Source organism: Schizophyllum commune (genome assembly GCF_000143185.2).
Source record: "Schizophyllum commune H4-8 unplaced genomic scaffold SCHCOscaffold_6, whole genome shotgun sequence".
In the NCBI taxonomy this organism is placed as follows: Eukaryota; Fungi; Basidiomycota; class Agaricomycetes; order Agaricales; family Schizophyllaceae; genus Schizophyllum; species Schizophyllum commune.
In genome coordinates, this window is record NW_026089543.1 from 82,308 (window position 1) to 110,191 (window position 27,884).

Sequence of the window (27,884 nt, forward strand, 5' to 3'; positions counted from 1 at the left end):
CCTCAACCGCTGCCCGAAATCGCACATCTCCTACGTCCGCCCCCCATCCCCCGACCACTTCACCTCGCCCGTCGCCTCCTCGTTGTCGATCAGCACCTGCAGCGACCCCGCGTCCTCAAACTCGTACTTGTGCGCGCCCTCGTCCGATGCGGGTCTAGGTGAGGCCAGTGTCAGAGGAGAGGTGGGTGTCGGAGTCCTCGTAGGGGGCGAGGGCCGGGCCTACGGAGCCGACGGCCGTAACGTAGCCGGGGGCGGGACTGGAGACGACGCGTCCGAGTTGTGAACGGTGGTGACTGAGTGAATATACAGTGGGCAGCTGGGAAGGAGAAGTCAGCTTGAATGAAAGAAGAGGCATGGATAGATATGCAGAGGTAGAAAGTGCGCGTGAAGGGAATGAGTCTGCTTACTTCTCGATGTCCCTCGTATCGCAGTTGCTTCCCTGGAGTGCGCAGATAGGGGACCTCCATCTGCCGTTGTCGAAGGTGATCATAGCGCGCAAGCACTTGGTGACGCCTGAGTTCCAGCTTGATCTGCGTTCGCAGCAACATTGGCGAAGCCAACACCGTATACGCCGTAGATATGCTCATGATCGACATAGCTGCGCGCCGCGTCAGTAAGGATTAAACATAGGGCAAATGCCACGGACCCCATTGAGTTCCTGTTTGTGTCCGCGAGGCTCTCCACGAAGTACGTCTCTGTCCAAGTTGCTCACAAAGAGCGTACCGGCCACGCCGTCGGTGTCACCGCGGACTACGTTGACTGCCAGAGAATGGGGGGTGCTTTCGACGATGGTATACGCGTTCTTCTTGAGGAGCGTGGATGAGGATTGGGGGAGCTCTGCATGAGCCCAGTTCTGCACATCGGTTGAGACGTAGAGGCGCGTGTCGGCATGGGTGATGTCGCGAAGTGCGACCACAGCGAACTTGAACACGATAGCGAGCGCAAAGACGTCTTTGGCGGCCTTTCCAATCCCATGATCTCGAATCCAGACGTCGTTCTGCGCAGCACGTCAGCACCAAAGTATTGTGCAGGCCCAGGCACGCACCTCGAAGAAATCTGTGCTCGCAAACAATCTGCTGCTGGGGTGCTCGACGGGGCGTTGGACAGTCTCCTGCGGCTCAAGCTTGACCTTGTCGGGACCACCAAGGCTGTCCCAGGTGACGGTCGGGCCCTCAACAACGGTCTTGCAGGGCACGGATGGGTTGGAGGTACCGAGGGTGAAGCGAAAGCTGTCCATGGTGATACTGAGCAAGTCGATCACCTCAGCGTTGATGGTGTCCTCGTCGAGGTCTGTCGACCGCGCATCACCACTCACCGCCTCCTTCTCTCCCCTTCGCAGCATTCTCCACCGTTGGCTCGGGGAAAGGCTTCTCCAGCACGCCTGGGAAGCGCCGCACAACCAAGTTGACTCCGCCCTCGACCTGCTCGCCCATCCCCTCGTCAGACACAGATGCGGCCCACGCGATGTACTTTGTGCTCACTCGCTCAGAAGTCGACCTTCATGTGCTCCTCGAAGACCAACATCTGCACCTCTTCAAAGATCTGGCGCTGTGAGAGCGCGCGCGCGCGAGCGGGCTTTGAGGGCTTGCGGCCGAGCTCCATCTTCTTCGCAAGCGTCGTCTGCTCGTCATTGTGCTTCAGGTTCCCACGCACTTCTTGTACATGTTGCGCTCCCACTCCTTCACGCCACTGGCGACAACTGGAAGCAGCGCCGCGACCGTTGTCCTGCCCTGGCTAGTGTAGTATCACGCCCCAGAAAGGACCTCTTGTACACGCTGAAAAAGCGCTTGAAGCCTTACTTGTAGACGTGGAGGTCAGGGAGATTCGGGAGGAGATCACCGATGGCCAGCGAGGAGGACGATGATGCCAATAATGCGCTCGAGGTTTTCTCAGAAGGGGCTAGTGGGTGTATATTGCGGTGGCTCGCGTTGCTTGTGATTCCTTGTCGCAAGCCAGGTGTCTGACAGCGTCGATCTGGTCGGAGCGACACGCAATGAGAGTGGTGATTTATATGCAGGATATTCTTGTCTATGCGGTAGCAAAGGATCCGTATCGCCAGGTGCAGCACGAGGCATCCGGCCGAGACGCTCATATATGATCATCCGCTGGATTCTGCTTCTTGCCGAGGATGCCAGGCTTGTCGTGCCTGGCAAAGGATCTCAGCTTGCGAGCGGAGAGAATATGGGGTAACGCACCTGGATTCCTGAATGTCCATCCCACCCACGACATGATCGCCGACTCCTTCGCACGTATAGCTCACGCCTCCTCTCGTATCCTTCTTGTGACCGTTGTAAGCAGCTGCGTCAGTTGACAGATATTGGGGTAGGTAGGTCGGAGACATACGACAGCGCATCCCCTCACGTCAACCGATCAGCACCTATGTGGTGTCGTTAGCATGGCGGATCGAAAAGCCGCGCATTTTCGGGACACACCATGCCAGAAGAGCTTGAGAGCCCCCCTACTCTCATACTGCCTGCAAGATGATGGAGACTCTCAGAGGCAAAGCCGCGGGGCCTCGAGCGCTGAGATCGGAGACGCAGACGATCACAGCAGGAAGCAAGAGGTGTGACCTGCGTTATGTGTGACGTTCGGTCACGGGAACCAAACGCGCACAAGCAGTGTGCGCCCACAACCTGGTTTTGACCTGGTTTCAATGATCCCCGAGCCGGTGATCAACAAAAAGGTATGTATACGATCTGTTTGCTTTCATATATCTCTTGAGTTGACGCTGGTGGCTGTAGGATGGGTGATCGAACAAAAAGTGCTGAAAAGTGCCGGGCTCGACGTGCACGTCTTCTAGCAGAGGATCCAGATGAATATCACGCGCAAAATCGTCTGCGGGCTGAAAGACAGAGATTGTAAGGATCATGGTATCATGGGTGTCTAGAGTTCTGACAATACGTCGTAGAAAGCGTCAGCAGGACGCTGAGGCCAGAGGATTAACCTATAAGCCCCGCACATCTGGCTACACACCTCGGAGTAAGGCCGCGATTCCTCTTAGCGTTTCCCCGAACCGCTCTACGTCGCCTACGCCAACTTCTCCCGTTTCCTCTACCCAGCTTGCATCTGTGGCCACTCAAAGTGCGCGCATCGAGCAGTGGCAGTCAGACTTTCTGCCAGGACTTGATCACGGACCCGACCTCGATCTACCCTCGTCCTACGTTCAATCCCTCAGGGTGGTGGGCACTGCGATCAAAATTTGGGAGATATCGTACCCATCGATTTCGGGGCTCTTTTGCAACGCCGACTGGGACAGCAAAGCCTACGCAGAGGCCTGCTTGATCAAGGAACATCTGCAGCTGTCTGTCGGCCTCTTCATCGAATATGAAGCGGTGCGAACTCACGAACGCACTGTAAAATCTTCCGCAGAAGCTGCTGGTCCTATCTTGTCCTCACTGGAGAACGCGTGGGCGCTATGTCCCATACAGCACCTGCAACCGCTTCTCATGTATACAGCTCGCTGTAGAGAGCGCGTCGCATGTCTTCACATGCTTGCCAGCAATCTGGATCTAACGCGCCGCCTCTTCTTGGGAACCGGGAGGCCAGAGCATATCAAGTCATGGCTGTGCGGTGTATGTCTCTCAGATCTAATGGCTTCGTCATACTGAACTCTCTGCTAGGCGGTCGAGTCAGTACTTCGCCAAGGATATAAACTCCAGTCTCCACCACCCATGTCATTCCTTCTGGATAGCGAACAACTCGCACGCCTAGCCCCTCGGAAATGGATTAGCGATGAAATCATCAACTTCATGGGCTCCATCTGGAATGAAGAGCACGACACCAACGACACACTCATCCTTCCTACCACATTCGCGTCTCTTCACCTGGACATCGGCAAGACGTACACATTGCGCGATCCGGCGAAAGCAATCCGACACGGCCGACTCAAGGTCCGAGATAATCCTTCCTCTGCAGATTGGCGCTAAGGCCTCCCTATTCAGGATGCTTCGGAGACGCGCGACCACCTATGGTTACGAATGCTCATTCCATTCGGATTAAAGCAGCACTTTATGATCCTTCTCATATCCACTGCAGAGTGCTCAATCGTCCTATACGATAGCCTCACCGACCATAACGCCCTTCGCAAAGGAGACCTAGCGAAGCTTAAACAGGTATGTATCAAAATATTCTATATCCTGATTACATTTCTCATGGACAAACAGCCTATCATAGACTTTGTCACCCATCTATGTGTATCGAAGAAGTGGAAGGTTCCTGACGAGGAGTGGGATATAAGATACGGCACAGACGTGAGCCTGGTCTCTCTTTCTCATTTGAACAGCCTGAGATCGACCAACCTCAGGTGCCGCAGCAGCCTAATGCTTTTGATTGTGGAGTTTTTACCCTCCTTTTCATGCGACATTTGACGCTGTCAAGTAACCTCAATTCGGAGACGGTGCCGTTGCAACTCCATTTTCCTCGTGCTGAGCTTCAGGGCGACGCTAACGGGCCGCGTCTGGCCATTTTGGAGGAAATATTGGAAAAAAGTAGCCATGTGAAAGTAACATGATCCAACTGTACTTATTCAGTTGCTTTGGACGAGCAGAGAGAAGAGAGACAGGGAAGCCCCCGGGGACGTTGCCAAGCTTGCGCCAGTTCATCGAAGGTCTGCCTGCAGAAGACTGCATGGTCGCGTCACACGCGCACCCTTGAATGCGTCAAGGACGCGTGCAGCAGCAGCAGCTGCCGCCACCACGCCGCGGAGCAAGCGTCGAAAGCCGTATATTATAGTTATAGACTGTACGTGAAGGGGGGGCTGAAGTCAACATCGAGGTGCAAAAAGGCGCGAGCGAAAATGTTCGCTCGTGCTTGTAACGCTCCCACCTCCTGCGCGCTGCGCAGGAGGACAGAACAACGGTGTGGAAAAGGAATGTAAGAACCCCTCAAGCTCCGTGCACCCGTTTGCGTCTAGGGAGACGAGTCCATGGTAGTCACATAGCAAGGTGAGGGGAAGGAAGGCGTCTGGATCGGAGCCGGGGCGTTGCTAGACGCTTCCGAGCCCTCAAAACACGCGTAGGGAGGAGAGGGCGAGGGCATCATGCAAAGGTAAAAGGTTGCTACAGGCCCGTGCGGAACAAGAACTCGGCCGCGACCTGCACTGGTGCACCCCCTGAGCCCTCAGCTGTTCTGCGAGTTGTTCAGGCGAGGACACGGTGGGGGAGGGTGGATGCACCGCTAGCTGGCACTAGCTAAGGCCAGGCTACGTGCACAGTGATTACGCTGTCCACCTGGTCCCACAACGCACATCTCGCGCGATGCAGGAGATAGCCGAGAAAGCTATTCTCTACAAGCGTGCGGAAGGGGAGGGGTGAGCACCGGGCTGGAAGCAATCAGCGAGCGCGGGAGTTCAGGCACATCAGCCCTAGAGCTAGCAAGAACTCACTGAAGTTGCGCGAAGCGCGTTAGGCGAGACCGTTGCGCGCTCAGAAGACAGATGTAGGATAGCAGCGGGGCGACAGTTGCCGCGCATTTCGCAGCTGGCACTGCTCCGTACGTTCCCCATCGTGTTCTATAGTAATAGTGGTTAGTTAAGAAGGAGATCCATGTGATGCGTAACTACGCACCCGCTGCCCAGCTCCTCGTCCGGCTCGATATCCATTGTGATCGCATTTTGTTCGTTGGTTTGTGTGACGCCATCACGGGCGAGCGCAAGCGGCGGCTTTCCAGGCGTCGAGAAGGAGCGGAAGTGTGAGAGGGGCTCCTGAAATGGAGGGGGTCAAAGGAGGCGGACGACGAAGTGGTGGTTGAGGACGAAGAACGTGCGCGTCCGGGACCGGCTTTCCGGCCCGCCTTTCCCGCTGTGGCGTTCTCTTCGACGTCGTGTCCCGCCAAGAATTCATGAAGGGCGCGCCCTCAGCAATGTAGATCAATACTAGATTTACTGTGCCAAAAGTCTCAAGGAGGTCGGACGGAAAGGAGAAGCACGCTTGGTGTCCCATATAGGTGCCCACCCCGGCAGTTATGTCACCGACTTTTGCAGTGCACTCCCCCTTCTTGATGCGGGAGCATCCTTATTGATACAAGAACACTTCTTCATGGGCCAGGATCGAGGTAACGAGCCAAGAAGAGTAAACTGTGCTTAACAACATACTTCCCATTTGCTTGCGCGCGGCCGCGTATCCCTTTCGCGTACCTTTTCTTGCCCTTTCCCAGTGTTTACCATCCTTTATCCACCCTCCGACTCATCCTCCCTCCCCGTCTCCGTCCAGCACCCCTCCCTGCTCAAACCCCCTGTCATGATGCCACCGCCCGCACCGCCTCGAGCTAAGAGCGTCGGGGGTCGTGGTGGCTACCGGTGAGCGCGCAATTGACCTCGTCGCCGTTAGTAGTGATGATGGTGGTGACGCGCGAATTGACGTACGCGGTGGCCTCTTCGAGCGTGTGGCAGGCACAGGTTTTGCCGAAGACTTGTTGAAAAATTTGACGAGCGTCTTGTCCAATTCGAGCGGGACAGCGTCAAGGGTGTTGGGGCAATGGCGGGACGGCGGGTGAAGGTGTTTGAGGGGCATGAAGGGTAACACAGCCAATCCTGTCGCGAATCATGATGAGGGCTCTGGAGGCGTCTTGTCAGCATCCTGAGTCGAAATTAACGTACGTACACGGCACAAGACAATGTGAATCGACATACCTTGCCCCTCATGTCGGCAGGGGTGCGCTCCGCCTTCTCAGTTCCTCGCTTGCAGGGGTCAGATTGGTGTTGAGCTTGCCATCGTCTCTCCCGTACTCTTTCCACTTATCGCTGAGGTCGTTCAGCTCTGATTGAGCTGCGCCGTGTGCTGCTCTGCCTCCTTCCAGGTGATCTCGCTCTTGAGATGGGGCGCTTGATCTCGGTGCGCGTGTCAATAGAGTCGGGCTGACTTCGGCCTGGACATCGTCTTGTTCGGCGGTGAGAGCTTCGAGGGTGTGGTCTTCGATAGGCTTGTATTCTATAACTGGTTCAGAGTGCAGACGTACTACGCAGTTTGAACCACGGACCTGGATCTTTCTGTCGCGTCGACTTCTGGAGCGTTCACATCGCTCGTTCGCAGTGTGAAGTTCATCTCTGCGCGCTGCCTCAACTTCCTCAAGCGCTGCGATGACATCTTGTGACGCACATTTGACCAGCGCTTCCTCGCGCAGGCAGTCAACCCAGCGTATAGTCGCGATCATGTACTGAGTCATGTTGTGAGGCGAGAGCAGGGGGATGGGAGGATATGAGAGGAGTTCGAGTGTGGGAAACGGCAGGAAGTGGTGGTTGGAGGAAGACCTGATCAAGCGCAGGGAGATCGGCGGACCCTCATCTGATTCCCGAAGGGGTACTAAACTCTATCCGAGACCTGGTAAAACGGCGACATAGGATTTCTGAAAGCTGGGGAGAACACTGGAACACTATATGGCTGCAAATTGTTTGGCGGATGATTTACAAAGATTTTGAAGGGGCAAAGTCAACTGACCGAGATCGCAACTTCAGGCGTCCTGTCACGGTGTGACTGTTGTCACAGGCGTCCGGTGCCGCAGGGAACGATTGATCGACTACCTGTGCTTTGTTGCATCGCTAACCATGTAATACACCATTGGCAGACCCTCGTCATTGTAGGCTTGATTAAAAAGCAGCCATGAAGCTAGCCTCTCTTATCGTCAGGTGTGCCGATATCAGTCGCATGACGGTCGCGAGGAGCCCTTTGTGCGGGGGAACAAAGGATGGCTGCAGACTGCCTCGCATCTTTGACAACCTGTGTTCTGACCACCAATCGCTCCCTGCCCGATTGACCACCGCTGAAGAATGGGCAAGTACCAGGCCCAAATTCGCGCCACGTTGAGGGTGCGCAACGCAAGCAGTTCAATTGATCATTAAATTCTTACATTGCACCAGAAACGCACGAAGAGCATACGTGGTGTTCTGTATCCCTACGATGAACAGACCGCTAGGGCGATCAGCGTCAATTATCAGGAAGACCCTAGGCATCCGGAAGACGGCCGATACATCTCTGCAGAACCTGAGCTGCGCCAGGCAACCGCTCAGTCATATGTTCACGACATCATTGTCGACGTGAAATATGCTCATCGTCCCTACACCTTTCACATTTTCTTCAAGCGCCATGTGACCCTTGGAGACAATCAGGCCATACTGGCGCTGCGAGGAGCAACGGAGACCTTCGACGGCGACGTTCTGGTTGCAGTGATCGGACGGAACGGCTGCGTGAACCTGACAACTGCACTCCAGAGGCGCGCTGCCAACCGTGCTGTGAAAGAGTATGTGACCCAGCGTTGGACTTGACCCATGTACTCACCTATCCTCTTAGATTGGCGAAGGAACTAGCACCTATGCGACGCAGGAGGATGTTCCCGGCGAGAATATCTCTTTGACCCTACCACCCCGCACACAATTCACTATAACCTGTAACGCCAGTCTGCAAAAGTGATGGTCTAATAAGCACAGTTAGCGGTTAATGAGACACATACTTGACTGTATCGGCAGGTGATGGGCGCCTAGAAGAAAAGGTGTGTACAACGTCCGAGTTCCCTGAGGAGTGGAGGGACGTGGCCTACGGAAACGTGGGTACCACTAACGCTTGCCAAGGAGTTGGACGAAGGCCTGTCGAAAGATGAGCTAGTTGAGAGAGGCGCATAGACCAACAAGACTCACGGGAACAAAATCAAGTGTCGCTCGAGGCGGACCTTGGCATCTCCAAGATACAACGCTACCAGAGGTCATACGTCAGCGGGCCTTGAGATACGCCAGGAGGTCTGACCATGTGGTGCGGTGTTGGTGGCAGCAACAGAGGAACTTTGCCACGCGCCATTGTCCTTGCAGCCGACATGAATGCGCGGCGCTAGTGACCTTGGCTTTTGCGGCGCTTTCGTAGTCCGTGCTGTCGCATACGATCAGCGTTGAGGGAGCGGGAAATATTGTGGGTGAGGGGAGGGGATGGACATGGGAGCCGTGCGCGGTAGGGCCGGTACATCGGTATGTCATCCGCGCTGCTCGTCTGCCTCCTATTCGTTCTCCTTATTCCCCTTCCCCTTCTGACACATGCTCCCGTTATCCTTCACCCCCTCCCAGACGAGGAGTTCAGCGAGACGGACGTACCGCAGAGGTTTCATCTCCGGGGCCACTGCGCCTCAACGATCAGAAGGTGGTGCGGTTCTGGTCCTTGTTCAACCAGGAGCGTCCGTTGAGGGGCATGCACATAGGTTCGGGTGGGGGTTGACTAGCAAGAAGTGAGGGGTACTAGAGTGCTGAGACGAACCATTGGCGTACCTTTTCGTGGACTGCTGCGCCTCTTGTTTGCGGTAGCCTCCGCGTTCCCGTAATGCATGTCGAGCCCCTGAGCATTGGTGAGCTACCGTGTATACGCATTGGATGGACGCTGAACCTGCGTAGTGTGTCAAGCCACCTTGATGCATGCTTTGAACGCCGTCAGCTCCCTGATGTGTGGATTTGTAGCGCATGGCACGCACTTGAGGGGATCAGCTCTTTCCATGGGGCAGGCGGCTCGCCCAATCGAAGCCGGTCCCCAGGATAGGCGGGCTTCTCACAGACTGTTCATCGGGCATTCTCCCTCTTGACCTCCCGAATACTGCGAGCCGCGTCCGGATGAGTCCTCCGATGGTCTAGTAGGTGCGCCGATGGTTCTGCATACTATGGTGGACCCATCAGCTGGTAGAACGACTCTATGCAGGATCACGTTTGAGAAATCAGAGGAAGAGTGTGAGAAATTCGAGGAAGAGATCGAGCAGCGCAGACTTTGCGATCGTTTTTGTCAAGCGCGCAACACGAGGCGAGGCGTGTGATGTAGTGATGTCGGCCCTCGGGCCGGATGTATGGATCCTCGGGCCGGTTGTGCGTGTGGCTTGCGTCGCAGGCATGGGTGTTTCCTCAATTTCCATACACAATCAGCAACAACACAGCTGATGGCCATTTATCTCTAATGTACATGTCAAACTCATATTGTGTACGGATTTATCTATCAAAGAACTTCGTCCACGGCATCCAGGTTGTACAGCTCGAACGCCCTGTCGCTAATATCCAGCAAGTACTCACCCGGAGCCCCAAGAGAGTCGAGGTACTCAGGGTTGTAAAGAGACCTAGGTATGTTTTTTGGTGGGTCTCGAACGCTCTCCTTGTCAACCCGCACCCTCCTGAGCCGGTTAGAGGGCGACGACGCGGAAGTGTGGAAGAACGCCTTGGCCAACTTTGGCGTCTCGTCCACCTTCGCGAAGAGCGCTTCGATCGACGGGTGTCGCCACCTGAGCTTCAGCACCTTCCTGTACCGAACATTCACCTTGAAGTTGTTTGGACGGGTCATCTCCTCTGTGTCGCTCTCCTCGTCAGACATGCCGTCGTAGCCGAGCTCCTTGATGACCTCGATAACGTAGGACCAGAACTGCTCGCCCGGTTTATACTGAACTTGTTGAGAGGACAGGCGCATGATCGTTGCGTATCGAATGCGCAAATCGAGTTTCTAGGATAGGTCAGCTCCGCCGACAACTCGTAGAGCTTCACCCACCGTATGCCGCATCATGAGATGCCGGGAGCGTTCATTATAGTCATGGTGCGCCTTTGCAAAGCCTTCCACAAACTCTTCCCATGTCTGCCCGTCCAGGACGACTGTGCGTGCAATAGCCCTGAACATACGACTGAACCGTTCGTGCACGCCTTTCTTGACTTTAGCCTTGGTGACCGCCCCATACTTCCCGGTGCGCAACTTCGGTTTGACCTTCCGCCAGATGACCTTCCGCACGAGTTTCTCTAGCGTCTAAAAATGCGCACATCTAGCATGTTTCTGCAGCCAGAAAGCAGAAGGCACTCACCGCGTTCCAGGCCAGACGCAATAGCTCCTTTGCTGTCTCCCCGCGTGTATCGAGCTTGAAGGAGGTGACCTTTGGCTTTGATTCGCCCGCCTCAAACTTTCGGAGGTCCTCCTCGCTGACAGGCTCCACGGACACGACCTGGTACAGGAGCTGGACGCCAAGACCCTTCTTGATGGTGTTCAAGACAAGGCGCTGCCAAGGAAGATTTAACATGACTTCTCGACCAAAACAGTAATTTACTATACATTGAAGTTGGACTTCATCTGTTGTGGCGAATACTTGCTGCCAGGCAAGCGCTTCTGCGCCATATACTTTTGGGCGATCTTCGACGGCCTCTCGTCAGATTCATCGTCCGTTTCTGCGAGATCCTCCTCCTCTCGCTTGACTCTCTTCGGCGGCGAGCCTTCCTCGCTGTCGCTGTCGCTGTCACTGTCGCTGTCACTGTCGCTGTCACTGTCGCTCTCGTCCCCGCCGGCATCCCGCCTGCTCTCGCCCCTGATTCCGTTGTCCTCTAGGTCACCATCCTCGTCTCCGCTCTCGGAGCTGCCATCGCTATCATCGGCGTCATACTTGGTCGGGCGCTGTAGATGAGATCAGCCGCTGTTGGACATCCAGCAAAGACGTACATACAGATGCGCGGGAGTACGGGCTGGCGCGTGGAGTCGTTGACGAGCGAACCTTCCCTGTCGACCTCGAATGCTTGCTTGAGGGTTCCGAGGTGCCGCCTCGTGAAGAAGATCCCTTCAGAGCGGTTACCATCGCCATTTTGTGCGAGCAAAGGTAAGATTGCAACTCACGATAGGAGTACCGAGTCTGAATGATGCTAGCTGAGCCAGCTGGTCTCCAACCTTCGCCCCTCGTATTGACTGGGGGCTTGTCAAAGAGATGGGCCGGCGCTCCTCTGACCTCCTGCTCGCTGAGGTCAGAGAGAGACCAGCACGACTGTCGTTACCGCGAGATTGAACGGTAGGTCGACTTGACGCGGCTCCCTCGCGGCTCCGAGACCCGGACGTGCGTGTTGGAGGCGTCGGTAAGGGAACCTGCTTCTTCGTCAGTACCATCTCGACATGCCGAACGGTATGCTTACCTCATCGATGAGCATGTCTTCATCCGAGTTGTATGAGGAACTCATCCCCCGACGTGCGGAGGACGTAGCAGGCGGCCCTGCATTCTACGCGGACTCAAATTAGATTGCTTGCCTTCAAAGGAAAGAAGACGCTTACCGGCTCGAAGCCTCCCTTCGGAGAGTGACCGTGCGCAAGCTCCTTTCCCTTAGAGCGGTGTCGCTCTGGCGGCGACGGCGTGCCGGTGACGCTGCGGGCAAAGGTTTGCTAATGAATGTTTGTTAGTGATGCTATACCTCGGCGATACCACCGATCCAGAGTAATACGCACACTTCGCCCTCCGCCCGTATCCCCCCTTTTGGCTTTACTAGTGCCCACCTCCCCATTCCCCCCTTGGCGCTGTGGCTGTTGTACCTGGCGATATGCTGTATCTGCCTGCTTGAGGCGCACAAGTTCCATCTGTTCAAGCGTCAGCCTCACTACTTCGCTAGGCGACAAGCCACGGATCCACCTCGGCATTCGTCTCCTGCTCACGCAGTGCGTCTATCTTCAGGCGCAGCGACGCTAATCGCTCTTCTTGGTTTCTCTCGAGCTCACGATGATGGGATGTCTCCAAATGTAGCTGTTCTCTCGCGCTTTCAACCTCGTTCTAGGGAAGCGATGGTGTTAGTGGCATCCGACAGCGCAGGATCGGGTGCTGGCTGACCTTCAGCCTTTCAATGGATGAGGGCGCTGCTTCCTCCATGCCCTTTCGTTCTTGACGAAGCGAAGTACAGGCCTCGTTCAATACCCTCAGAGCACTCTCCTTCCTGGCATTCACATTATTGTAGTCCTGTAGCGGATGCATGCGTCAGCGTCTGTGCGTGAGTATGTCGCTAACCACGCACCTGTAGCATGTCCTGATGTCGTGACACGGCGGCCTCCAATGACTCGATGGTGAGACGTAGAAATGTGTTTGTCCTAGTTGCGGCTTCCACCTGAGAATGAAGGCTGGCCAATGCGGCCTGCGTTAAGCATATCAGCCAAGTGCCTTCGCACGGCAGCCGCTCCTTCCTTCACTTACAGGGCCAGCCTCAGGCGTCAGCGAAGGTGATGCAGCCAACTCAGCATCGCGACGAAGTTTATTCAGACTTTCCCCAAGGGCCCGACGCTGATCGAGCCACGCGTCAGCGTTGGCTTTCTCATTGCTGACTCGGTCATTAAGTAGTATCTGGAACCGTGCATAAGTAAGAGTCAGTCGCAACCGTACAACATACCTCAAGCGCATTCAACTCGACCTAGTAAGTTGATTTAAGACCGCGGCCATGTACCAGATGATACGACGTACCTCCAGCTGCGCCTTCCGTTCGGCATGCGCCTGCTTACTTGCTTTTTTCAACGCCGAGTGCATCTCATCCATGAGACGCAGCCGTTCTGTGAGAAGCTGGTTGGGACAGCTTGTGAGCACCACCCCAGCTTTGACGAAAGTGGAGGTTCTGTACCGCATTGAGATCGGCCAAGGCTAGGGTCTCCATATGCGACAGGCTGGCGTCTCCATGCTCGGACAAGCGCTTCACGAGATGCTATCGGCAAGGTACGTAGCCACTCAGAGCAGTGCTAGCATGAGCTTACCGTCAAACGCGACCTGATATCCTCCCTAACCTCTCTCAAAGCTGTCAATGAAGGATTCTGATAGCGTATTTTGGTCAGCCTTCATGATAGCCTGCAGCGTAGATCACACACGTCAAGAGGCAGCTTAGAAAGCAGCTCGTGTAGCGTGTCTTCCTGTTCATGAACGACTGCTTGTGCTTGAGAAAGCTGGTGTTCAAGGTTGCTGTTGCATCGTGACGCGCTACGCTTTGTGTCACCAGTGAGCAGAACCATATTCTGCCACTGCTCGTTGATCAGTGTATCGTTCCCAGCACGGCCGAAGGAAGCGTCTGGATCCTAGCCACAACCGGCGTGAGATGTGTAGTAGGGCAGGCGATTCGCGGCTCACCGTTGAACTGCCATCCTTTGCATCGGGAAACATGCCTGGCATCGGCATGGCGCTCATTGTATACTTGGGGTTGTCGAGAACTTCCAATGGAGTGAATGGTTCAAGCAATAAGAGAGAAGGCTATCGGTTGGTGGCCTTGGGCTGAACAAAGGGTGGCTGAAAGAAGGACACTGCCTGACCCCGTGATACTCGTATGACCGCGTAACAAAATCAAATTATGGCCGAGACTATGACGCTCAGAGGCCATGAGGTATATGAAGAAGGTATATTGAGGGCGTGTCAACGGATCAGAGCGACCGAAGATGTGTGTGGACTACAGTCCAACAACGGGCCTACATATCAGCTCGCTCTGTGCAATGTGCTGCATACAGCCAACGTGCCGAGGTTCCGTTATTGTGATTCTGTTGCGGGAATAGCTGCGAGCCGAATATCTCTTACCGCCGTGTCAGTCATGCGGCGATGACCACATTTTAAGTCCCAGAAAACACTAATGCGTACCTGCTCAAACTAGCCGCACCTTTCTACCTCAGCGCATGCTCATCTCCGAACCACTTCGGCTCGTCCACACCTGAGGACTTTGGTTCGCCTTCTTATCCTCGAACAACGCCGCCGCCGACGTCCGCATCGGCATCCGGCCCACGCCAAATCCTCATCTCGCGGATGCGCTGTAGGCGCTCTGCCGCCTGCGCGCAGGCAGCCGCCGTATGCGCGCCCCATAGCCTCGCAAACCAGCGGAGCATGGCCGCCATCGGGAAGATGCGAAGGAGAACGAGCGTCCCGGTGGACCCGCTCAACGCAGTGCTCTCCCTGGCGGCAAGCTCGGTCTCTTCGGGCGTCCGATCGTGCTCCTTGCTGCCTTCCTCGCGTCGAGGGTGCTGCGCGGGCCCGAACACGCCAGACACGCTGCGCCACATCGTCCTGGCCCGAGCTTTGTAATCTTCCCGCCGGACGCGCGCTTCCTGGCGCCTTCATTCGAGTCGCGCTTTCCCCGCTTGCGCTCTTGGCGGACCATGTCTTTTTCTTCATCTTCCACCTCGTAGACCCGATCCACTTCCCGCCGACCCACCACCACCAGCCGAGGAGAGATCACCAGAGGATGACGGCCCAGATGAGGCCCGGGAGCCAGACGTACTCCTCTTCTCGATGGACGTAGAGGGTGTTCAAGCCGGTCTGTACGACAGCGAGCGTGAGGGCGGCCGCGTCAAAGGCTGCGGTACCGCCTTCCGAGCGCTAAGCTTGTCTGCGGTTGACAGGAAAGCCCCAGATGAAAAGGGATGCGGTGAAGAGGAGGAGAGGGTGGTGTTGCAGGCATTACGTATTGCAGAAGCAGTATCGATGGCCTTCGTGTTCTGACTGATGGGGATGAGCTGCATGACGGAGGCAACGATGGCCATAGGAACTGTAAGTCAATGAGTATGATGAGCACCATGATGGCGGTCGCACTCACCAGGAAGAAAGAGCATCAGGCGCGCTTCAAGGCGGGAAGGAAGGAGTAAGGTCAAGAACTGAATGTGCGTGTGTGATCTGCAGACAGATGAGTACGAGTTTGTGGAAGGGAGTACGGGGACGTACCTGGATCAGCGCCGAAGTGAAGGCATTCATGACGAGCCACATTCATGACGAGCCAGGTTGCGCGCTCAGGGAGGGTCCACCCGGTGTCCTCCGCCGCGTCGTTCCCTATTGACAGATTTAGTGGGGGTACGTTGACCGCGATGTAGCTGAGCACTCTCGTCTATCGTAGCTTGCAGGAGCGTCGCGATGAGGGATATGAGCAGCGTCGTCACGCCTGAGACTTGCAAGACGGAGTCGACGGGTGCGAGGGACCAGCGGTTAGGAAGCGGTGGAGGACAGCCACGAGGGTAAATACGACTCCAGTGACGAGGATGTGTACGAGGAGGGAGCAGGAGTGGTGGGAAGGGCCATCTCGGCGATAGCCGAGGCCGCCACGTGTCTCACGGGTTCGGGTCCTGGTGTTCGCAGATTGGCCCACTCCTCAACCCAAACCAGTCTTCGAAGCTCTACTATCCAGATACCGATATCCTATCCGTTGTATGCTGCTTCAGGAATGACACGGCAAGCCCCACCTCTCAGAACAGGCAGAATAACGTCTGTGCGAGTCAGCCATACGGTTGTACCATGCTGCTGCCTTTTAAAAAAGCCGTTATGAATTAAAAGGTAGGGGGTATCTACGTTAAGACCCAATCAGAATTTGAGGTGAGCCACATTCGAGAGAGCATGAATTCTATTCACCATCGCGGTCTATGGACAACATGGCGCTGCGTACACTCCACCACGGACTCTCTAAATCTATGAAGCCAGCCCGATCGAATGCATTATCTCCATAGAATCCGACCATAGGCAGTTTGGGGAAGAGCTGCTTGAGATACCTAGCTATATCAATGGCATTCACGTGCATTGGGGAGCTTCCAAGATAGAGATTCCGCAGAGGGTGGCAGCCGCTCGCGTTCACGAGGCCTTTGTCTTCTGCTGGAATTTCGTCGATGGAGAGCGCGAGTGACAAGCTTTGCAGATGCGGGCAAGAGCGGGCGAATACGTGGAGCGTAGCGAGTGTGGCGGGCATCCCCAATGCTTCGTCATCGGTGCTGTGTACAAACAGCGCGTTCAAGTCCAAGACCACAAGGTTGGGCCACCATGATGACAGTGTTGCGTAGTCTGCATCACTCATCAAAGGGCCGTATGCTACACCAATGGTAAGGTGTGTAAGGCGTGCAAAGCAGGCGAGGGGGAGTAAGTCCTCATAGATCAAAGCGAACTCCGAAAGCTCAGGTCTTTGGTCTAGGGCGAGAACCCTGAGCGTATTGTGGCCGCAACAATTGCAGACGTACTCGACGAGGATTTTTACCTCCTCTAGCGTGGGGGTACAGGGCAGATTCCCGACGGTGAGCTCCTGCAGTCGCGGCATGTCCCAGCTGCGGATCAGCGCTATGGACTCGTCCACATGAAGACCGCCTAGCGTAAGCTTTTCGAGGTGGGGGAGGGACGCCATGGGGCAAGCCAGGACCGCATCCCCGCCAAGGAGACGCCGGAAATGGTTGAACTCGAGAGTCAAGCTGCTCAGCGACTCCTTCTGCGATATCTGCAGTAGTATCGCAGGGTCGTAGTAGATATCCAGGGTAATCTTGTTCAGACGCGTCAACTTGGCGATTAACTCTCGTAGTAATACTTGCTGCGAGAGAGAAGGCGGCTGCGCCATTGACAGAGAGAGGTCATTGACGTTGGGCGACTGGCCTGCAAGACCGATCATCCCCTCGGTAGAGCGCGTAAGGCAAGCGGGGATATGAAGCACTTCAACGGCGGGTGAAAGCAGCACAAGGAGAGGAGAGAAGTCGCAATGCCGCGTGCCATGGCCGCGAAGACTTAAAAAGCGTAGGTGAGGGAAGACGTCGTAGGGCGGCGGATATTGTATGAGGAAGCGGCAAAGGTGGATAGTTCCAGCACTGCTGTTGTGGCTGAGTTCGTGATTGAACCGCTTGATCATGCTGGAGTGGGTGTAGACTGTGGACCAGCTCCCTTTGTTTGTCGCAATACGCTCAGAGTTCTTGAGTAGCCGCGTGAGCGCAGGGTATGGGGTGGGATAGAAATTACTCACTAGTTCGTGAGGCCTTATATTATCTAGTGAGCCATCTTGGTCGAGAAATTGGATCAGAGGGTCGAGGTTCTGCAGCGATTCCCAGATGATCGGGGTGGCCACCTCATGCCATGACTTGGAAGCGCGGGCAATACTGCAGAGGTCCTTCTTGCTAAGGCTGCCTCCCCTGCATATTCCCCACTGTACGTCGAACGGTAGCAAGCTGCCCATTAACGCAGCGACGATGGTCGAATCGCGGCAGATGGCAAGTTTAGTCAAGTGGGACGCGGGCCGGCTCCCGAATCTGACTGTGGGCCAAGTCCGAGCTTGATAGCGGGAACCAAGTATGTGAACAGCTAGGATAGTCTATACACTGAAGCGTGGAATTCTCTTGGCCAGAACGATGGTAGGAACATAGAGGGCATTCACATTTGTCGAAAGGACGAGCTACGGCATGGGCCGACAGAGGGTGTGCGTCCTTGTGGCGGATGATGTTGCCACGGAGAGCGACATCGAGAGGAAGCTCAACAAGTGTGGTTGTCATCGAGCAAAGCAGTTCATGGGCTTATGTGTCGCTGTAAAGCGGACAAGAGCGCGGGCAATTGTATCAGCAGATTACAAACCATTGCCCAGGTTCACGCCAAGAACGCAGTAAAGATAGGACTAGACTCGGAAAGAGCATGCATTCCATACATGGTTGCGCGTTGTACTGCTAGCAATCCCTATTTCATGGTGAAAAACATACAAAACCAGGAGGGTAGGCCTTCCTTGTTGAGGTTGAGACTGAACATCTCCTGCTTGCGTCCGGTTCGGTGTCGCTAAGCCGTTGCTTGTTCTCCCGGATCCGCATCCGTACACCGTCGGATAGCCTGTGGACTAGCGCACAGATGTACACCGGCAGCACGGTCAGAGGCGTAGAATTGTTGCGTCGGTCAGTGCGTCGCAGACAGGCTTCTTGTACGATGGAAGTTCAACCCCACTCACCATCCTTCTGCGGCATCCCAATAATCTCCTTCCCTTGCGCTCGTACTTCGCCACAGCATCTTGGTTGCCCAATAGGCTGCGGTCTTCGGCCGCATATAGCTTGCTGACGATTCTCACGGGTGGGGTGACGGCCTGGAAGGAGGGTGAGCGAGTGTGGCACAGGATGAAAGATGATGAGATGCGTGAAGTTAGGGTGTCCTCAAGCATCCATCTGCACGGTGCGAGGCGAATTTTTATGAGCCGGGTCAGACAGACCCTCTCGCCGTGAAGGACGTTGTGCTCACCAATCCCATCAATGCGCTCACCGGCCGTGACGGCAGACCCCTAGCTCGCTCGCGGCGCGGGACCCTCCGTGTATGCATGGTCGCGTGGCGTGGGCATGTGTCATGGCAAAATCAGGGTTTGTCGAGGCACAAGGCGCGGTGAAAACATGTCAAGGTCGTTGTCATGCGCAGCGATATGTCCGGCGGTTGTCGTGAGATGTAGGGATAAACAGGCTATGGGGGATGGTTGACGTGGAGGTAGAAAGTAAGAACGTCGTTGGTAATCACCTTGGGCACCAGGACGGCCAGGACCAATTAGGATGTCAGTGGGGGGTTGCGGCACAAAGCCGTTGGAATTGAAGGACTGAAGAAATAGGTTAGCCTCATAGATGGACGTGCACTTCAATGTTTACCTGGGTTAGCAGGTCAGATAGCCGTGGTGGAGAAGGCAGGGGATCGAGCGTTGGTGAATCTGAAAATTCGTGACATGGAGAGACCGAAATCAAGCCCTGCGGATCTAACTGCCAGTGAATGAAGCAAGTACGAGAGTATTGGATGCCGATCAGTAGAGCGGTCGAAGAGCCCGAGCGCGCGGTAATGAAGCTGCGAAACAACGAGGGCACGGTTGAAGAAGATGGATTGTTTAGCGTCCGATAGGAAAGGTCGAGTCGCAGCTTGACGTCGACGAGCGGAACAGTAGTTGGGACAGACCGATACAGCGAGAGTCTGTCCAATGAGGTCAGTAAGGATGGACGGCCCTTAGGGAGGTACCAAAGGTGCTGGGGAGCGAGGCCAGCCCCTCATCCATCTGCACCCGATTCGACCCCTCGCTCCCCCAATGCACCACCTTCACCGACTCGTGCGTGTGACGGAGCCCCTCGTCCCGCTCGGCCAACCACCCGCCCGCCTCGCCCAGCAGACGCATCCACCGCGACCACGCGTGCCACTCGTACGCCTTCTTCTGCCCCATGTCCGCTACCGCACGCACCTTGCCCGGCTCCCATGAGCGCGACCGCGACCTTGTCCTTCCGCGCATCCGCCCATGCAGCGCGCTCGCCATCGTCGGCGTCCGCGCGTCGTCCACGTCGCGCTCCTTCGGTATTCGGCTCTTCCCGCTCATCGTCCGCCGCACGTGGATGTTGTCCCAGATACCCTCCCGCTCCGCCGCGCGGCCCTCGGGGTGGTGGTGGTGCGCGTCGAGGTGGTGTGCGTGGTGGGGGTGGTGCGAATGGTGGTTGAGGTCGCCATAGTCCCGAGGGGGCAGAGGCGTCGGGTGGGGCGGGGACCCTGTTGCGAACCGCGAGGGCGTCGACACGCCCGAGAAGTGCGCGGCCGAGTTGAGGCTCGTGCAGTTAGAGCAATTGGGCGTACCGCAGTGGGCCTGCTGTTGCCGCTGCGCGGTGTCATCGAGGTTCTCCTTCGTCTTCTGCTGCCCGAGGTTGATGTGCTCGCTCGACATCGCGTTCGTCAGCGAAATCATCATCGGGGGTTGCTTCGCCGCCTGCGCCTCCGGCGAAGAATCGTCGATGTCGAAGGTGTCTTCCTCCTCGTCCGACTCATCGTCGCCCTTGACCGTCGACCGTGTGATGCGTGCTAGGCTCTTCTTCCACGACCACGAAGGACTTCTGCCGCTCGCGCTCGTTCCACTTCAGCGTGCGCGAGATGGCTTGGAACCAGTCGGTGAACTGCTTGTCGGCGCAAACAGTCGGGAAGGGGTATTTCGACGCAGTGACCTTGATGTGATCGCCCTCTATCCAGTCGTCAGTCTTGTAGTTCTAGTCCGAAGTGCAAAGACTCACGCTTCAATTCGATGCGCCCTCGGCCATTGAACGAGGCCCAAGCCGTGCTACGAGAGTTGAAGGGTACGCAGATGCGTAGTTCCATGCTGTCAGGAAGGAGCATGGGGCGGAAGGAGAGGGTGTGAGGGCAGATAGGGGTAAGGAGAAGGCAGGAATCTCCGGGTAAACGAGGGAGCCGCCAGCGGAGAGGGAGTAGGCAGTAGAGCCTGTCGGGGTCACACAAGCCATCGGCTTGGACCGTTGTCATATGGTGTTCGTCGCCTATATGAATGTTAGTTGCGCTCAGTGTGGCTACTAGATCACGTACCGAGCAGTTCCAGCTGGCTGACATACGGGCTGGGACCACGGTCGACGACAAGATCGTTGAGGATTTCGAAGGTCTCCACAGGTCGAGTCGTGAAGCACTTGATCTCCTTGTTCTTGCTGTGTTTTTTCTCCACAGGCGTCGCTTGCCAGCCTCCTTCTACCGCCTCCCACCCTCCCTTCTCCACCCTCATCATGATCTCGCCCGTCGACGCCTTCTTGATCGCCTTCTTGTTCGTATCCGTCGCGCAGCTCTGCGCGCGGTAGACCGTGCAAGTGAAGCGCATGCGGAGGTTGACGCGGATGCCATTCTCAATGGCGTTGTCCATGGTCTGCTGGTGCTCCGAGAAGTCAAAGTTGGTGAGGAAGCCGAGCGAGCCCAACGCGAAGGAGAGCACGGGCGGCACGATGCGTTGGAACAGCCAGGAGGTGAAGAGGACCGTGCCATCGCCGCCGAGCTACGGCTACGGTTTGTCAGCGGGGGAAGGGAGTGATCGTGGGCGGACGACGCACAGTGACGACAAAGTCAAACAGGCGTGGGCTGTTGCTGCACATGTCGCTCGTCCAGTAGCGCAGCTGACCCTCCTCGGACGACGTCTGGTCCGAGCCAAGAGAGGTGAGCGACGTCATCGATGAACGCGCCGACGAGAGCGAGCTGCTGCTCGACGCCCGCCGCTTGGGGTACAGGGCGAAGAGCTCGGGGTGGTCGCGCTGGATGCCCGTGGCATCGAAGCGGCGAGATGTGCGTAGCTGACTGTCAACGTAGCTGGGGGACGCAGGTCAGCAGGCGGCGGTAAACAAGATCGGGGGAATGACTTGCACTACGAGGCCGCGCGGGGAGCCCGCCCGCGGCTTGAGCATAAGGTAGAGCGCGAGGTCTCGCGTGGGCTTGATGAGCCGATTGTCGCGCGCCTTGGTAATAATGAGGACATTCTGTATATTGGAGTAGATGCGCGCGCGCCCTGCGGGGTGGGGAACTTGCTCAGTCAGCTTCATCGGCTGCGTGCCGCACGCACAACGACGCACCAAGCTGCTTGCTCATCTCCCGCACACCGACGGCGGTCTCCGTGAGCTGCTTCGTGAGGCTGCTCGAGTACTCCCCGTCGCTGTCCGAGTTCGAGTCGAGCGAGTCGGGCAAGAGGCGCGGCGCGGCGCCGTTGCCGCGATCGATGAGGCTCTTCGCGACGCCCACGTTCGCGTTGTCCCCGAAGGGCCGGCTGTGCTTGCGGAGCGCTTCCGCCAGGGTGTTGCCCATGTCGAGGTGCGAGCGCACGAAGCAGGGCGAGTTGAGCGGGGGCCGCCCGCGGAGAGCCTGGCGCGGCTGGCCGGGACGACGGTCTGATCTCTCTGCTGCATCGACTGGGCCTGGGCCGGCGAGGTGTTTCTCGTGGTTTGCGGAGGGTCTGGGAGGTTTCTGTCCAGGACGATGTCGGACTTGAACCCGTTCGCCGAGTATGCGAGGTTCAGTGACGACGGGCGGCTGCTCCGGCGCGAGATCGACGGGCGCAAATCGTGGTCCATGTCGAATGGCGTCGTCGGCGGCGTCGAGAACGTCTCGTTCTCCGGGGACACGAGCGACTCTGCCCTCGCGGCTAGTGTGTGTGCGGACGTCGTGAGGGTTTCTCGAGAGGCGCGATGGCTAGGCACGGTACACGCCGAGCTTCAAACTCGAGGCCGTGGCGAGTGTGGCGGTCGCTGGTGAGTGTGGCGAACGCAGACGCGGAGGTCAGTGCGTCAGGCGGCGGATCAGGTGCCCTATCCGTCGGCTCGCCCCCCTCCCCTTCTCCACCACCTCGCCCAGCTTCTCTATCGAGCGCATCAGGCCTTGCTCGTCTCCGCGAGTAGCATGAGCTCGCGGGTCACCATCGCTCGTGTCTCCGCTCCTGTTTCCGTTCCCCGGCACGAGCATCTTCTCCGCGGGCCAGAGGACGCCCTCCTTGACCCGCGTTACCAGGATCGTGTCGCCCATGTTTGAGATGAGGACGGCCATGTTGGGCACGGCGACGAGCGTCCAGAACACGAAGAATGGCTTCCCGGAGCTGGGCTGCGGGTAGAAGTCGCCGTAGCCGACGGCGATGAGGGTGGCGTAAGCAAAGTAGAGCGGGTGAAGTGCATCAACTGCGGGCGCTGCTGTGAGAAGGAGGTGATTAGCTCTTCCGGTGACCAAGCGCTAATGGCAGCACCGCACGCACCCCTGAGTACCAGAAGGCCAACGCGCCAATGAGCCAGAGAGGCGCAAATATGAACGTGGATGTTGCGAGCGCCATATATCGCTTCATTCAGCATGCGCGCTGCTGTATCCTCCGCATCTCCTCAAGCTCACGCTTCTCCCAAGCACGCACACCACCACCGTTGCACCGCATTCGAGCACCAGCACGCGCACGCTCCCGATCACCAGTCCAACCGCCGTGATGCGATGACCGCATACAGGGTGAGCAGGGCGCGCGAAAGGGCCCTGTCGAGCGGGAAGTCCGTGCCGAGGCCTCAGGTGAGGGGCGTGTAGTTTGCCCAGTAGAGCCCTTCGACGAACGACCAGCCCTCGAAGGTGAGGAGGACGCCCGCACCCAGCGCGAGGTAGGAGACGTAAGCAGCAGGATGAGCGTGCACTGGGGCACGGTGAGGGAGGCGAAGGGGGGGTGGGTAGGCTTCGAAGACGAGCGCGCCGAGGCGGTTGGTGAGGAGGACGGTGGTTATGATGCAGCAGACGCCGGCAGGGATGATGGCGTATTCGTAGGATTAGAAGGAGGCGTGGGTGTCCTGGGGTAGGGCAGCGTGTGCCTTCAAGGGGGAGGAGGAGGAGGAGAATGAGGGATGAAGGATGAAGGATGAAGGAGAGGTACCTGAACGGGTATTAGGATAGTTCAAAACGGAGAGTATGGGTGGCACACACCAGATTGCAGCTGTAAGGGGCTGCGCGATCACACAGCGCATCCTGTGACCAAAGCTCATGCGAAGGAACCCGTTCGCGCGTACGCCAAACGCAATGGAGACGATGTTCGGCGCAAGTACCCTGTCGATCTGCCTCTCAGTCGACTGCTGCTTAAATGCATAGGATCAGCGCACCAGTGAGGATCGGGTACACACCCTCCGTCCCTCTTGTTCCCGTCAGGGAATATCTGCAACCGCCAGGTCGGCACCAGAGCGCACGCTGAGAACAAGTTCGACAGTGGTCCAAATGTAGCTACAATGGGAGGGAGCCCGGTCGACATCATCCGCCAACGCCTGGCGAACCCCGTCAGCTCGACGATGTTTCGGAGAAGCAGCTTCGAAGACCTCCTTGGCTCGCGAGTTCGCGGGGGACATCAAGTCGAGGAAGCCTGCGGCTTCGTTCCCCAAGCCTGGTCTCAAGGCGGCGACCCTTGGGCGAGCGCCTCGCACTTTGTGGCTCTTCATGCCCGTTAATGGTTTGATCATGACCTTCCTAACTCGTTCAACAGCCCGTGGTCGTCCCTTTGTGCACGGCACCCCCTAGGCCACGCCAATGCGTTTGGAAGCTCGGACAGTTGGTTGGCATAATGTCCTGTGGACATAGATATTTTATACATTTCACCAGACAGTAATTTCGTTCTACAGTGATCTTCAAGCAATGGTTCAGGACTTTGCATGCTAGGACCTATACAAACTCAATGGATATGCTTATCTAAACTACGAGTCACGAGCTATACACGCATGGTACGCTAAGCCTTTGGGAACATCTCATACCCAAACTTCTTTCGAGTCGACTTGTCCAGGTTGTAGGCCAACCAATCACGCTCATCGAACCCTGCGTGAGCCTCCTTGTCCGTGCGATCACCGTTGTACGCCCAGCGAAATAAGTGGCCCGAGAAGAACTGGGTGAAGGAGCGGCGGGTCTCACCCTCCTGGATGGGCGTATTCGAGTGCTTGATAAGGGCAGAGGGGAAGATGATGGTGGAGCCGGGAGGGAAGCGAATCACATAGCCAAGGTCCCACAGGACCAAGTGGCCGCCCTTGTCCGGGTTATAGTCGCCCTGGGAATGTACGATGCAGAGGCCGAAGGCGAGGTTCTGCGTGTCGCGGTGGGGTAGGGAGACACAGCTGGGGCCAAGATTGAACGTTGCGCAAGCCATGCAGGACCCGGGGAAGTTTCGGACGAGCGTGCTATCGGCTTCGAGCAGCCCCTCCAGCGTCTCATGGTACAGCGCCCAATGCTCATAAAACGTGCCTCTCATGACAGCTAAGATTGTGTCAATAGGCAGCAAACATTACGATGCGCTGAGGACATACAGTCAATATGACCAGTCAGCCGCTTGAAGCAGGGTTGACTCGTAGCCTCTTGGATGGCCAGCCGGTTGTGGTGCGAGAGAGCAAGGTTGCCGGGACGCTAGGCTGGTGTTAGGGCAGGCATAGACCAACAACGACAAAGAATTCCCTCACCTGCTGCCCCCCACCGAACGATATGCCAAAGTTGATCGCACCTAAGTTCCCACGACGATTCTGCCAGCTGCTGGCAGGTATAGCAACCGTGCGGGAGAGGGTCTCCATCCAATCGCCGCATCCTGCGATGACGGATGGCCAGGTCGGGTCGCCCGGCCAGCAGATGCCCTTGACGAGCAGGAGCTTGTCGGTGTCGGTGATACCAAAATCGGACCTGTGACACGCCATAAGCAGGGGTCCCCTAAAGCAAAGCAGCATCGCTTACCTCCCGCTCCAATCCACCATGATGAGGCGCTGCCCGGCTGCACCCAGCTCCTTCACATTAACCCGAGTCGTCCAGCCCGTCGAGGTGACCACATGAAGGGGTAGTGCATGAACGGCGTGCAAAACGTCCCTCTCCTTCGCCTTCTCCGCTCTTTTCCTCGCGTGCGCCTTCATCCCCCCATTCTGCACATAGGCAGCATAGCGGATGGCATGCTTGTGAGACTTTACAGCCTGGGGTGGGAGGATGGGGCGGGGGCAGAGATGCGCTGGCTTGATGGGCACGAGCGTCTGGCGAGCGACGTAGTTGCCACCGAACCAAGAAGGTAGGGCGGCCTGCAAACGAGAGCGGGTGAAAGCCTTGCGGATGGCACGGGCTTCCGACTTCCATGTAGGCTGGTCCTCGATCTCGTGGACTGAGACGACATCTGGCTCGACGGGTGCTGCCCCGTTGAAGACATCGTTGAGGGTGAAGGCCTCGAAGGGTGGAATCTCCCCAGGTGCCGACCCGCTCAGGCGCACGGTATCTGCATGAGCATTAGCAAAGCGTTGGGAAGAAGAGGGAGATGTGGCTGCAGCTGAGGGTATGGGTACGCGAAGGGGTGTCACGGAGTCGCGACGGAGGCTGGGGTGTAGGTACGCGGAGGGGTGTCACAGAGTCGCGACGGAGACTGGGGCGTAGGTACGCGGAGGGGTGTCACAGAGTCGCGACGGAGGCTGGGGTGTAGGTACGCGGAGGGGTGTCACAGAGTCGCGACGGAGGCTGGGGTGTAGGTACGCGGAGGGGTGTCACAGAGTCGCGACGGAGGCTGGGATGTAGGTACGCGAAGGGGTGTCACAGAGTCGCGACGGAGGCTGGGGTGAAGGCACAGCGGCAACAGGTACGACGCTGAAAGGAGGAAGGGGAGGGGGTGGGCTCACCTTCATTGCCAGGGACGTCAAGAACCGCCTTGGGTTTAGCAACGGTTTTGGCAGCCTTCTTCCCTTTGGCAGCAGCTAAAAGGTTGTCGATCAGAAAGGGATTGGAAGGGACCGTGATAGCTGCGCACCTCGAATGCCGGCGGTGACCGTGCCCAGCACACGACGTACACGACCCCCCACGCGCTTCTTGCGCTTGCCGAGAGATGTGAAGCCCGACGCCTCGTCCTCCTCCTCGCCCTCAGCGGACGTAGGTTGATACTCCGACTCAGAGGGCGGCCCGCGCCCCAGCGACCGCATGGAGCCAGCGTCAGATGGAATATTGGTGTTCGCAGGCCGACCTGATCGGAGGAGAATGGGTCAGCTACGAAGACGTGTAGGGAGGGAGAGTCACGTACCCCTCAGACCGCGCACGATGCGCGCAGCCCCGCGAATCAAGGGACTCGAATGCGATCTGGCAACACTACTGCCGTCGGACACGTTCGACGAAGGCGCGACGGACGGCGCCGTGGGCGAATGCGAGCGCACTCCAGCGGGATTGGGTACCGCAGCAGATGGACCAGGGGAACGCGCTGAGCGCGACGGCCCCGCGCCCGGGGCGATCATCCACCGACCCAGGAATACGACCTCGGAATCGGTGTCGCTAGGCAGCGATTGAGAACGGGCTCGCGCGGGCGCCCGGTGATTCTGCGCAGCGTCCAAGGAGGGGCGGGAGCTTCGTCGCGACGGCGAGATGGAGGACGCGGAAACAGTAGCGCGGTATTGCCGCGGGAGCTTGTCGAAGTAGCCGGCTGGAGGGATGCCCGCCGGACGCGTACGGCGAACGGGGCTTGGACTGGACGTCATAGCTTCCTCCTCCCTAGCACAAGAGCTCCGCATCGACGTCGTTGATGACCTTGTGGGGCGGGTCGAGGCCGATGACGAGCGCGAGCGCGCGTTCGCCTCCGGTGCGCGACGACCCCGGGCATGGGAGAGGGCGAGGGAGGGAGCGTTGACGTTGGCGTTGATCGTACGGCCGCGTTGGGGTGGATTGGAGGAAAGCGAGCGTGAGCGGGGCCGGTTTGCCTGCGACGGTCGCGGCGCGCGTTGAATGATGATGACGCCGCCGTCGTCGTCGCTACACGGCGATCGTGCACGAGCGCGGCGTGGGCGCGGTGCCGCAGCTGCCAGGGTGCTTCTCGCCGTCGCTTGGCGCGTCGAAAGGCGTGTGCGCATGATAAGGCCGCAAAACGGGAGAGGAAGGGAAAGGAAGGGGCTGCAAAAACAATGGGTTAAGAAGAAAACGACGGGCGCGGCATGACGCACTATGTGGGAAGAACAATGCCGCGTACCGCGCGCCTCGGCCGAGGGCGGTCAGCATGCTGGGTGTCGCCGACCCATCGATCGTTGCCCAGCGCGGAATGCACGCGAAATCCCGCTGCGCGGCTGATATCTGAACGCCCCGGCGGGGGTCGGCATTGAAATTGCGAGCGATTGCGAGATTGTGTCAGGAGTCAGGACGCGAGAGGAGAGGGGAGGATGGACGATTGAGGGGCG

The 27,884-nt window shown here is 57.4% G+C and overlaps 11 protein-coding genes across 11 annotated transcripts; 2 read left to right on the forward strand and 9 right to left on the reverse strand.

Moving 5' to 3' along the window:
• Positions 1 to 154: 154 nt before the first annotated feature.
• Positions 155 to 1,342, reverse strand: SCHCODRAFT_01094367 (uncharacterized protein; the record flags this gene model as incomplete). Its single annotated transcript, XM_003031934.3, has 5 exons — positions 155 to 316; positions 408 to 598; positions 647 to 658; positions 724 to 997; positions 1,046 to 1,342. The coding sequence occupies 5 exons, from the start codon at positions 1,340 to 1,342 to the stop codon at positions 155 to 157; spliced, it is 936 nt and encodes a 311-aa protein (XP_003031980.2).
• A 746-nt stretch (positions 1,343 to 2,088) lies between these two features.
• SCHCODRAFT_02700958 (uncharacterized protein) lies at positions 2,089 to 2,341 on the reverse strand (the record flags this gene model as incomplete). The annotated part of the gene is made up of 2 exons (XM_050346943.1): positions 2,089 to 2,146; positions 2,196 to 2,341. The coding sequence occupies 2 exons, from the start codon at positions 2,339 to 2,341 to the stop codon at positions 2,089 to 2,091; spliced, it is 204 nt and encodes a 67-aa protein (XP_050199857.1).
• Positions 2,342 to 2,480: 139 nt separating this feature from the next.
• On the forward strand, positions 2,481 to 4,510 carry SCHCODRAFT_02667471 (cysteine proteinase; the record flags this gene model as incomplete). Its single annotated transcript, XM_003031921.2, has 6 exons — positions 2,481 to 2,563; positions 2,909 to 3,572; positions 3,621 to 3,890; positions 3,942 to 4,112; positions 4,164 to 4,250; positions 4,304 to 4,510. 6 exons carry the CDS (start codon positions 2,481 to 2,483, stop codon positions 4,508 to 4,510), a joined length of 1,482 nt encoding a protein of 493 aa, XP_003031967.1.
• A 767-nt stretch (positions 4,511 to 5,277) lies between these two features.
• On the reverse strand, positions 5,278 to 5,599 carry SCHCODRAFT_01093881 (uncharacterized protein; the record flags this gene model as incomplete). The annotated part of the gene is made up of 3 exons (XM_003032368.2): positions 5,278 to 5,320; positions 5,384 to 5,509; positions 5,565 to 5,599. The coding sequence occupies 3 exons, from the start codon at positions 5,597 to 5,599 to the stop codon at positions 5,278 to 5,280; spliced, it is 204 nt and encodes a 67-aa protein (XP_003032414.1).
• A 1,037-nt stretch (positions 5,600 to 6,636) lies between these two features.
• On the reverse strand, positions 6,637 to 7,161 carry SCHCODRAFT_02502989 (uncharacterized protein; the record flags this gene model as incomplete). The annotated part of the gene is made up of 1 exon (XM_003032369.2): positions 6,637 to 7,161. One exon carries the CDS (start codon positions 7,159 to 7,161, stop codon positions 6,637 to 6,639), a length of 525 nt encoding a protein of 174 aa, XP_003032415.1.
• A 601-nt stretch (positions 7,162 to 7,762) lies between these two features.
• SCHCODRAFT_02700961 (uncharacterized protein) lies at positions 7,763 to 8,346 on the forward strand (the record flags this gene model as incomplete). The annotated part of the gene is made up of 3 exons (XM_003031922.1): positions 7,763 to 7,801; positions 7,853 to 8,232; positions 8,283 to 8,346. 3 exons carry the CDS (start codon positions 7,763 to 7,765, stop codon positions 8,344 to 8,346), a joined length of 483 nt encoding a protein of 160 aa, XP_003031968.1.
• Positions 8,347 to 9,109: 763 nt separating this feature from the next.
• Positions 9,110 to 13,893, reverse strand: SCHCODRAFT_01171196 (uncharacterized protein; the record flags this gene model as incomplete). Its single annotated transcript, XM_003032370.2, has 21 exons — positions 9,110 to 9,191; positions 9,242 to 9,308; positions 10,025 to 10,445; positions 10,491 to 10,739; positions 10,795 to 10,986; positions 11,040 to 11,375; positions 11,425 to 11,535; positions 11,592 to 11,834; positions 11,882 to 11,965; positions 12,018 to 12,125; positions 12,189 to 12,317; positions 12,370 to 12,507; positions 12,565 to 12,690; positions 12,746 to 12,862; positions 12,922 to 13,068; positions 13,115 to 13,135; positions 13,186 to 13,281; positions 13,340 to 13,420; positions 13,470 to 13,526; positions 13,581 to 13,784; positions 13,837 to 13,893. The coding sequence occupies 21 exons, from the start codon at positions 13,891 to 13,893 to the stop codon at positions 9,110 to 9,112; spliced, it is 3,066 nt and encodes a 1,021-aa protein (XP_003032416.1).
• Positions 13,894 to 14,426: 533 nt separating this feature from the next.
• Positions 14,427 to 15,299, reverse strand: SCHCODRAFT_02667474 (uncharacterized protein; the record flags this gene model as incomplete). Its single annotated transcript, XM_003032371.2, has 4 exons — positions 14,427 to 14,739; positions 14,927 to 15,006; positions 15,054 to 15,235; positions 15,284 to 15,299. 4 exons carry the CDS (start codon positions 15,297 to 15,299, stop codon positions 14,427 to 14,429), a joined length of 591 nt encoding a protein of 196 aa, XP_003032417.1.
• Positions 15,300 to 16,078: 779 nt separating this feature from the next.
• On the reverse strand, positions 16,079 to 17,656 carry SCHCODRAFT_01095081 (uncharacterized protein; the record flags this gene model as incomplete). The annotated part of the gene is made up of 1 exon (XM_003032372.2): positions 16,079 to 17,656. One exon carries the CDS (start codon positions 17,654 to 17,656, stop codon positions 16,079 to 16,081), a length of 1,578 nt encoding a protein of 525 aa, XP_003032418.1.
• Positions 17,657 to 19,098: 1,442 nt separating this feature from the next.
• On the reverse strand, positions 19,099 to 22,295 carry SCHCODRAFT_082377 (ATP-NAD kinase; the record flags this gene model as incomplete). Its single annotated transcript, XM_003032373.1, has 9 exons — positions 19,099 to 19,398; positions 19,661 to 20,239; positions 20,283 to 20,422; positions 20,472 to 20,732; positions 20,779 to 21,232; positions 21,288 to 21,540; positions 21,595 to 21,736; positions 21,801 to 22,095; positions 22,200 to 22,295. The coding sequence occupies 9 exons, from the start codon at positions 22,293 to 22,295 to the stop codon at positions 19,099 to 19,101; spliced, it is 2,520 nt and encodes an 839-aa protein (XP_003032419.1).
• Positions 22,296 to 23,510: 1,215 nt separating this feature from the next.
• Positions 23,511 to 27,708, reverse strand: SCHCODRAFT_01095360 (uncharacterized protein; the record flags this gene model as incomplete). The annotated part of the gene is made up of 12 exons (XM_003032374.2): positions 23,511 to 23,614; positions 23,665 to 23,674; positions 23,748 to 23,810; positions 23,922 to 24,195; positions 24,477 to 24,969; positions 25,020 to 25,116; positions 25,170 to 25,383; positions 25,435 to 25,957; positions 26,352 to 26,426; positions 26,480 to 26,689; positions 26,747 to 27,603; positions 27,680 to 27,708. The coding sequence occupies 12 exons, from the start codon at positions 27,706 to 27,708 to the stop codon at positions 23,511 to 23,513; spliced, it is 2,949 nt and encodes a 982-aa protein (XP_003032420.1).
• Between the last annotated feature and the right edge of the window lie 176 nt (positions 27,709 to 27,884).